The sequence below is a fragment of the Thermobia domestica genome, chromosome 10 (genome assembly GCF_964235325.1).
Source record: "Thermobia domestica chromosome 10, izTheDome1.hap1.1, whole genome shotgun sequence".
NCBI lineage: Eukaryota > Metazoa > Arthropoda > Insecta > Zygentoma > Lepismatidae > Thermobia > Thermobia domestica.
In genome coordinates this window covers 170735915-170746768 of record NC_137463.1, presented here as the reverse complement: position 1 = coordinate 170746768, position 10854 = coordinate 170735915, and the positions used below count along the sequence as shown (strand labels likewise).

General features: G+C 35.7%; 1 protein-coding gene across 1 annotated transcript in view; it reads right to left on the bottom strand.

The window, feature by feature from the left end:
- Positions 1–892: 892 nt before the first annotated feature.
- gfzf (GST-containing FLYWCH zinc-finger protein) overlaps positions 893–10854 on the bottom strand; it is a 58521-nt gene continuing 48559 nt past the window's right edge. Inside the window, exon 6 of the mRNA XM_081728758.1 lies at positions 893–1291. Coding sequence (XP_081584884.1) covers positions 1056–1291 — 236 coding nt within the window. The 3' untranslated portion in view covers positions 893–1055. The remainder of the gene's footprint in view (positions 1292–10854) is intronic.

The following is a 10854-nucleotide window of genomic DNA, read 5'->3' as shown; positions in this document are numbered from 1 at the left end:
ATCTGAAAAAAAAAAAAATAATAAACATTGCTTATCAGCAGGAGCAACTGGAGCATCAAAGTACAAGACAAAAGTAATAATTTTATTTTCTACGTATATAAATTTATGCATTGAGCTAATAAATTTGTAGTCTTAATGAGGTGTTAAGATATTTAACATTTATAGGCCTACATATAGATCATTTCCTAGAGACTTTTGTTTCAAAAATCAACACTTGAAATGAAGTGTCGTTTTAAGTTGCATAAAATTTGGTAATAATATTTATAAGACTATACAGTCATTCATAAAGTTCTCTAATTCTGTATATAAAACTTCACAATCATTATCAGGTATGTACCAATAATTATTGACAATTGACTGATTTTTAACTTTTTCTTCCATAAATTGAATTTAATCCCAAAACTATTTTAAAGCATTTTAAAGTAATAGACTACATGTAAAACATGTTTTCTATCAGGAGAGGTAAATTGTCTAATTTAATTGTCCCATGCAAAATCATTATTTACTTGGCATTTAAGGGGCACGACAGGTGACTGACAATACGACATTATATTTTCTAGCCTAGTTTGTCGAGAAGTGGAAGTGCCGTTGAGTATGACGTCATAGCCATGGCAGTTGCAAAAAGGTCATGAGAATAGTGAACAGTTGAAAAGCATACTTTTGGGGGGGGGGGAATCACATATTGTGGGACAAGTGGAGTTTCGATGCCAGCACATTACAAATGAATTAACTATTGAAGTTATGAATCTCCAGAAATTAATGAATTTTATTTTAACTTGGTATACTTCCTCCTAAACTTTTATCCTCATTATCCACTTGGTTTTGTTGTCTCTTGGTTTATAAATAGAATAATAATGGTATTTTTCTAAAGAGGGGAAAAAATCTTCGAAACTTCTGTAAAATAAAAAAAAAAAATATTTTAGTTTATTTATGAAATTAGCAATTACATCAAGAACTCTGTAATGAAACATTATGAAGTACAAAATATATCCAATGAATAACAAATACACTTTTAGTTATTTGTAATATAAACATTTCATGAAATAAACATGTGTTTACGTTCTTTTAGTTGGATGAATAGGATGGTTTAAATGCGACAAATCTGGAGGATTCTTCTCAAATTGTGCAATTAAATCAATAGCTTCTTTCGTAATGGACCACAAATCCGCATTCTCCTTTTTAAAGGTAAGATACCAGGCATTGATAGTAGGGTAAGGGAGTAAGTCAAATCCCACTGCTTCCAAGCACATGACTGCTGTAGCCAGATGAAAATCTGCAATTGTCACTCTATCTGAAGAAACAAACAAAAAAGTACACTAACTTTATTATCCTCTGAAAATGAGAGTGTAAAGATCTTAGATTAATTGAAATACATATGTACGATATTTTAAAAATTGTATTAAACTGTGGGATATAATACAGGAGGATAAACTGTAGGGTGACTAAGGTTCAAAGAGCCTATCCGGTTTGCCATAAGGACCAGATTGTGTCACGTGATCAGGTCAAAAGTCACGTTGCGTGCTAAATCGAAAAAATGAAATGAAATATTTGAGTTTTACGTCCCACGGTTATGCCGGTTAGGCTAAAGGAGACGGTGATAATGAGAGATGAGTGAAATGGTGGAATGAAGAAAGTGGGAGGAAACGGGAGTACCCCGAGAAAACCCACGAGCACGGTGTTTGTCCACCACAAAGTTCACTTGGCGGGGGCTGGGATCGAACCCGGGACCCCAAGCACCAGAGGTGAACGCTCTACCACTGAGCCACCGCGCCCCCCTGCGTGCTAAATCGAGTCTGGAGATTCCAAATCCAGATGTGAGATATTTCAAGCACGTAAACTCCGCGTGGACTTCCCTCGGTAATTCACATATGCACATACTTTATCATTATTATTGATTTACTCAAACAACTTGACTTTTGACAATGTTCTATCCAGGGGCGTCATTTCAGACTTCGCTTCAGGGAGGCAAAAGTACCACCGACATAAGATTTTCACGTTTTGTACTAGTATATTAGTAGACAATCAATTAAAGTATATGTATTCCTTAAACTCTTGGGGGGGGGGTGACTGCCCCCTCCTGCCCCCCCTAAATGACGCCCCTGGTTCTATCCATATTTAATTTACGTGCTGTACATCGTTTTTAAGCTTTTCATTATGTCTTTGCAATAAGCTTTCAATTAGCCATCTGCTGATTATAATTTTTGAGATATTTAACGACTTAATTTTTTCAATGATCTTCCATTGATATTAATGTTAATGTTTTGTGCTTTTCGACTATGTTCCATCTTTTTTAGGACAATTTGCTTTTGAAGATAGAATTTACATAGTCCCCTCTATATTCAAGCTGAATTTCAGCCATCTCCCTCTTTTGTTTTTTAAGATAAATGGAGAAATTATTTTTCATTGATTTTCTATTGACATTAATGTTAATGTTTTGTGTGTGTGTTTTTCTTAATGTTCCATCCATTTTAGTGAAATTTAAAATACAGAATTTACATAGTCTCTTTTGCATTTGAGCTGAATTTCAGCCATCTCCCTTCTTTTTTGGTTCTTGAGATAAGTGCAGTAATTGTTTTTCATTGATTTTTCGTTGGCATTAATATTAATATTTCGTGTTTTTGACTATGTTCCATCCATTTTAGGACAATTTGCTTTTGGAATATTGAATCTACATAGTCTCTTCTACGTTTGAGGTTAATTTCAGTCATTTCTCCCAAAGTCTGTTCACATCATTGGAACCGGATAAACCCTTTGCTCTGGATTGTTCAGATTTTGACTCGATTAATTCTGCGACTCGGTTAAGCCCACCCTGGGATGCCGAATTTGAAATTGTGGGAAAACGGTATTACAAGTTATAATAGTTTTAAAAATGCAAAATTAACTGACATATGCATGTTATGTTGTACCCACGACAGCTCTTTATTATTAATGATAAAATAGATATAGGTCTAACCAGAGTTCCGTATATTTCTGATTTTACTGAAATTATTGAAATCATTAAATTAACGGAAAACTACTTACTACAGTATATCTACATACGTAATACGATTAATATTGAAATTAAAACTCTGCATTCGATAAAATAGTATCCTGAAAGTTAAAACAGCTGGACCAATCTGCTTATGTTATTTAAACACATATAACACTGATATGCTTTTTTCTTTTTATTCTTTTTTTTTGTAAACTTAAATATTATTTATTTTATTACATGTTATATTTTCAAAGGTATAAGGCAGTGAAACATTCATGGGAGCTAAGGGGCCTCAAGTATATGTCTGCGATTTGGTTTGCAAAGCGAGACTTCTTGCCGAGAGATTGAAACAACATACAGGGTGTCCGGGAAGTCCTTCTCTGATTACAGAAATTGATAACTCAGGCTAGAAATACGATAGAAATATAAAACTGGTGTTGAATTGTTTACAAACTATAAAAGTTTTGGTCACATCAGTACACTTCCACATGAGCACCCTTGGTAGCACGTAGCACATCTAGGCGATATTCAATTTCCATCCACACATTAGCCAACATCACTGGAGGGATCGATGCAACGACTGTGGTTATTCGTTGCTGCAGGGTTTCAAGATCTGGTACATGTGTTCGGTAGACCTCATCCTTGACATAACCCCATAAAAAGAAGTCTAATGGGGTTATGTCAGGAGAGCGTGGAGGCCAAGCTGTTGGTCCATCACGACCAATCCATCGCCCAGGAAATGTCCTATCGAGATAGGCACGGACGTCCAAACCCCAATGAGGTGGTGCACCGTCTTGCTGAAAAACGACATCGGGGCGATACTGAAGCAGCTGAGGAACAGCATACAGCTGCAACATATCCAGGTACACTGCAGATGTAATGGTATCCTCAGCGAAGAAGAATGGCCCGATAATTCGATCGTGCAATAACGCGCACCAAACATTCACCTTTGGACTGCCTCTGGTGAACTCCCTGACCTCCCTGGGGGGTTCTGAACCCCAAATGCGTACATTATGGCGATTCACTACTCCACTGACAAAGAATGTCGCTTCGTCGGAAAAGGCAATTCGTCTGAGATAACCATTATCGTCCTCAATACGTGATAGCATTTCGGCTTCTTGGGCTTCTTACTTACGTACAAACAAAATTGAGACTTGGTAAAACAGAACAAACCTAACACAGACAAAAACTTATATAGTTTGTAAACAATTCAACACCAGTTTCATATTTCTATCTTATTTCTAGCCTGAGTTATCAATTTCTGTAATCAGGGAAGGACTTCTCGGACACCCTGTATTTTAAGTTTTACTAACAAGGAAAGCTATCCAACTCCTCGACGAGTATCGCATTGAAACTTGCACAAGAAGAAGGACATATTGAAAGATGGAAGTATGCTTACTCTTACGATTCGCAACGTCGTCGAACCGGAAGTAGAATGATCGTTCCCCCATAACCCCTGAAAGTTATGTACTCTGGTTATACACGCCAGAATGTGATACACTGGAACCTGTTTTCTCACGAAGACAAATATTGCAAACTCAAGATGATAACAGTTGGTGGTGATTGGGATCTCTAGTACCTCATTGATGCGAAGCGATGTCAAATGGAACACGATACGATACACTCATAGTAAGTTCCAAACGAACACGTTTATCCACTGGAGAAAAGGATCAGACTGAAAACACAACACAAAATGACTTTCTGTTATTATTATTATTATTATTATTATTATTATTATTATTATTATTATTATTATTATTATTATTATTATTACTAGTAGTAGTAGTAGTGGTGGTGGTGGTGGTAGTAGCAGCAGCAGTAGTAGTAGTATCATTAGTATTATGAGCAGTATGATGAGTAAAGATAATAATAATGAGAAGAAGAAGAAGACAAATGTATTATTTGGCCCGTTCAGTAACGAAGGACTTCGGCCCTTCTTGAGTGTTCTCTAGCATTGCTACAAAGGTTTTAAAATCCACAAATAATCATAACCCAGCCGTAATTCGAAGTCGGGACCCTTGAACGCTTGCTTGACTCCTCAACCAACACGAACATGAGGTCATCAATAATAATAAGACGACGACAAAGAAATAATAATAATAATAATAATAATAATAATAATCCTATACCAGTGTTCTTAACCTAATTTTGATCACAACCCCCATATTATCACATCCTCTTGCCTGCAACTACCTTATAATTTCTGGTTTGTAATAAGCTTGTGTAGAATTTTTAATATACCTATTGCTGAGATCTCACGATATGCATCTATTTCTAAAATAGTAGAATCTATTTCTTGTATACAGTGGATAAAGTAATTTCCCTAAAAGCGAATGGATTAAAACCAAAATATTTTCCGGTATTAGATTCTAATTACATTTATCTCTTTCGCTTATCTTCGCGACCCCCAGGTTGAGAAATTCTGTCTTATGCTATTTCTTCTTCTTGCAGACCTCGTGTTCGTAGGATTGAGGCACCAAGCCAGCGACTCAAGGGTCCTGACTTCGAATCTCGGCTGGGGTATGGTTGTCTCTGGATTCTGAAACTTTTATAGCAGTGCTAGAGGACACTCAAGACAGGCCGAAGTCTTTCGCTCATTATTATTATCTTTACTCATATTACTAATACTAATCATACAAGTACTACTACTATTTCAAATAATAATAATAATAATAATAATAATAATAATAATCATAGAAAGCTATTTTTGCATTGTGGTTTCAGCCTGTCCTTTTTCTTCAGCGGGTAAACATGTTCGTTTGGAACTTACGATCGGTGTATCGTATCGTCCTCCATTTGACATCGCTTCGCATCAATGAGGCACTAGAGACACCAATCACCACCGACTGTTATCATCTTGAGTTTGCAATATTTTCTTCGTGAGAAAACAGGTTCCAGTGTATCACATTCTGACGTGTATGACCAGAGTACATAACTTTCAGGGGCTATGGGAGAACAATCATTCTACTTCCGGTTCAACGATGTTGCGAATCGTAGGAGTAAGCATATTTCCATCTTTCAATATGTCCTTCCACTTGTGCAAGTTTCAATGTGATACTCGTCGAGAAGTTAGAAAGCTTTCCTTGTAAGCGATCTTTTTTTCTCTTCGTTCACAATTCTCTGCATCGCTTGTAAACTCATCCTACAGGCCGCTGCAGTTCACTCACAGAGACCACAGTCGGTTTCGTGATCTTTAATATATTTTTGAACTGAAAGAGTATAAACTTCAGCTATTTTCCTAAATGATCGTGTAATTGGTGTATTGGTAAGTAAATAGTAACTGATTGATCTATTTTCAGAATTTAAAAAAATGCTACTTTTTTAAGGGCAGGGACACAAGTTTAAAAGTGCAAACTGTCCTACAAAATATGGATGTCTAGCAATCCTAGACATAACTGACAAATGAAAATGGTTTAATTTATATAAAAGTTTATTGATGAGTAATTGAATAGGTATATGCTTCTAGTGTACGAAAACACAAAAGGAAAAAAAAAAAGCTTCTGTTTATTGATACACTTCTCCACTGCACATAGTTAATAATCTGTTTCATTCGCAATGACCTTCAAACGTGAATAACTCAGGCAATGAATTCCAGCAGTTATAAGAGTGTGAGTCAGTATCAGTGATGCCAATTGAAGGGAAATTTCCCTTGGCGCAGGGAAATTTTGAGTAAATTTTGGAGAAAAGGGAAAAAGGGAAATTGCTTGTAATCTCTCAATATTGCAGGGAAATTTGAACCTCTCTTCAATCATTTATAGATGGAATGTATTTACGCATCTGATTAATCTCATTAAAATTCGGTATAAATTTAACATCCTATATGTTCCAAACATAATCGGTTGCACATACCGTATTTCACATAAATTCTCACAAGTTATCTTGCTTTGCATTCGTTAATATTTATCAATATTACACATCGATCAACATATTCAGTTAAATTCGAAACATTACAACAATGCTTATTTAAAATCTTTAATCAAAATTAATCTTCCCATTGTTGAATTAAATGCAATGCAATAAGATGAAATATTTATCAATTAAATTATTACTCCAAGTATTATAACAGTTTGGTTTTCCTAATCAGAAGATGTTTTTCCCAACCAGAAAATTGATTGTGAAGAGGATTAATCGATGTAAGAGAGGAAAATCTGCGTGTCTTGAATGTAAATATGTATATGTGGGCGAATACTGGGTCATTAGTGTATGTGTGTTTGTGTAAGTTTACAAATTTTCTGGTGACTGTACGCACTGAATTATAAATTCTTAAAAATTCCACATCTCTAAACTTTGTATTGTGCTTACGAACATTCCTCGTGTACAGCCAAAGACAGTAGCAGCTAGTTTTCTTTGTAACTGTTCGTATTCGGTTCAGTAAATATGGGAGTGCTGTTCTTATGTAAGTACATACAAAATATATACTTAATATTTTCTTTGTACCTTAGGTTACATTAATATTAAAATATATCATGATATCTAGGATAAAAATTAAATTTACATAATATTTATTTTATATTTTTTAAATGATTTATTTAGGTTGTCCGTCCCGACCGAGGTATTTATAGGATTTTTCCTCAGTCACACCAGGCAAATGCAGAGATTGCACCTTTAACATAGGTCCTGGCCTACACCTTTCCATATCCTTTCCCCTCCTCTATCGCGACGCCTTAGATATCTAAACAATAAATCAAGTTCAAATTCTGCGTAAGCTCAAAGGAAAGCTGTCAGGTATCTGCTTGTGTGTGGTTATAAGATTGGGGTGAGGAGTGGATGCGAAAACGATTAAAAATACATTTACTAAATACAGTACTTGGACGGTTTGGATGAAGGGAAATTTTGTCCGGGAAAGGGAAATTCTGAAGCTTGTGAAGGGAAAACTGTTCTGAAGGAATTGGCATCACTGGTCAGTATCAATATGTTCAAGGTATGCAGCCAGCAGAAATAGTTCGTTCGTTAAATGATTAGGTTAAGGAAAGATCCCCGCAATAACTGCTTCGTAACACATACAGTAGATACATACAGAACGACTAACATTTTTGCCGCCTCAAGTCATTAGCAGATGTCCCCCTCAACTATACGTCTAAGTATTTTCCGCCAAATTTCTGTAATTTCCAGAACTGGAGTATGAAGAAAACTTGTTCAAGAAAATTTGCCACCCCAACCTATGTTGGACCATGCGTAAATATGGCCCTGCACATATATAACGTACATTTAAATAATATACTATATCCGGACTTAATAAGAACTACGAATTATTAATATACTACTAGTTGAACCTGCGCTCTCTACACAGCGTATCATTCACGTATAAGCATGAATCTCCTTGTCATTCCTCACAATATCTGTACATGTCCCTTTACAGACACAAGTGAAAGACGCCTTGATAAAATCGGCAAGGGGTACCATAAAGGGGAGATTTTTTCAATTCCTCGCGTCGCCCCAGGAACAGAAGATAACAGCATTTGTCTTACTAATATCACCGATGTGTTGTGGCGTCATAGCACTGTACTCTCATACCATCCATCACTTCCGCTCTATTGACTGCCGTATATTCAGCTGTTTAAACATTATGCCTTCATAGCTCATCACGCATCCAATTAACCATGTTTGATGTCTCTATTCATTTCAGGCAACGAAGCTCCAGCAAGATCACAAATTGTATGCCAGCCAGCCAGCTAGTTTGGACCAGCACCCACTGCAAAGGAGGTTCGTCCTCACTTAATTGATGACCTTCCCCATGAAAGTGAATAAAGATTCAAATAAATTGATCAATAAAATAGCACCTAGACCCTCTAGTGATTTAACTTGGACCTCCTATGTTATTCTAACTCTTCCCGAAGAAAGGACGCAACCATTTAAAAGGGTAAACGTTAAAAAAAATCGCGTTTTTATTGCTATTGTAGCATTTTAATAGATAGATTGATGATTGATCAGAATAAAGCATGACTATGAGGAAATAATACGTATATTTGTTCCATCGCAGCATTTATGCGGAAAACAGAAAACGAATTTAAGTAATCTGTTTCAATTTTCAAACAGATTTTCTTTTTTTCTTTTTTCATCAAAAGACCCAATATATTTCAACTAAAAATTTTCTTGTAGGCCTTATATCTGGAGAACTATATATAGTGTAGCCAAACCCAAACTATCACTTAACTCACAAGGAATGGACTTGAACATGTCATCCGGATATCCGAATCAAACCTAGTTCATTCGATAAACATAACAAAGATATGTTCATATACAAAAACTTAGGTGCCATGAACAACAGAGTAAGTCCCTGGGGCCCATTAACCCTGTTAGTATAAAGAAAATTGTAGACTCGCAGGAAATAGCTATTGCATCAACACTGTTCATTGGAAAGTCATGGTTTATAGTTCATTTTCTTCAGCATGAAACAAGCTTGTCATAGGTGCTATGTATTGGTGCCAATAGCGTACTTTAACAGGGAAAATTGGGAGAATGTCGGGAAAATTCCCTCCAGAAATCCCTCCTATCAACTTTGGATCCCTCTGGAGTGGCCCCGAGTAAAAGTATACAATCCGAATGTATCTCGGAAAATACTATGTATGAGGGAAAAGGTATGAGGTATGAATAGGTATGAGGGAAAAGCGTGTATTTGTATACAAGCTGTTCCCTTATATATATTCCGTCTATCAACACAAAACTTGGTACACGTTTCTCTTATCCATTTTAGTATTTTCCGAGATATTTGCATTGTATGCTTTTACCCGAAGCCGCTCCAGTGGGGTCCAAAGTTGATAGGAAGGATTTCTGGAGGGAATTTTCCCGACATTCTCCCAATTTCCCCTGTTCAAGTACGGTCCAATGAACAGTGTTGATGCAATAGCTATTTCAATGCGAGTCTATGATTTTCTTTATACTATCAGGGTTAATGGGCCCCAAGGACTTATTCCATTGTCCATGGCACCTAATTTTTTGCATATGAGCATATTTTTGTTATGTTTATCGAATGGACTAGGTTTGATTCGGTTGTCCGGATGACACGTTCATGTCCGTTCCTTGTCAGTATGATGTGCTTATTCCGTAAAAAAAAAAAAAAAAAAAAAATCCAGTATAAAATGGCCTCTGAGCTGTATCTGGTGATTGTTAAATAAATAAACGAAAACTCGATTAAGAGACCATTCAAAAATTTTGTGGCCCCTGATCCACAAAATAATTATTGGCCAAGATCGCAAACTCTTGATGCATATTTTATCATTCCTGAAACTTTTGGTCGAGAACCCAATCTCTTGATCAATTTGTTTTGATTATTCATAAATTTCTTTTTTTTTTTTTAATATCTCAATGTCTAATTTATACATAAATGGTTTCTTACCTTACTATCATTAAAATTTGCCAGGCTAAGATAATATCTCCATAAAGAGAGCTAAAGTTCTTTAGGATGAGGAGAAATTCATCCCCTTCAAATCGTAATCTGAAATAACGCATTCTACAAAATTAAACTATATTTTTCCTATTTCTGGAGAAACATGTGATTCTTACAGAAATTTGAGAGCTGAGTTGAATTTTTTTTTAGTTTTCCTACTTCAGGGATAGTTTAAGAGTTAGCATATTTTTAATTTCTTTTAAAATTTTGATAAAATTGTAGAGAATGTTAATATAGTGACAAACTGATCGAAATGTAAGAAAAAAGCCTATGGAAGGTAATACTTAACACAGTATTCACATATGTTCACTTTTTAGCAGTTATTTTAAATGAATATTTATAAAGAATAAAAAATATATAAACGGAAAGTTGACATTTCCTTTCGTACTAAATGTCCTTCTTGTCTGGAATTATAGTCCAGCAATAATCAGCTAGCATAGTAACCATCCATTTCCCTTCATCAGAGGCGGATAGGCATCATTAGGGGGGCCCGGGC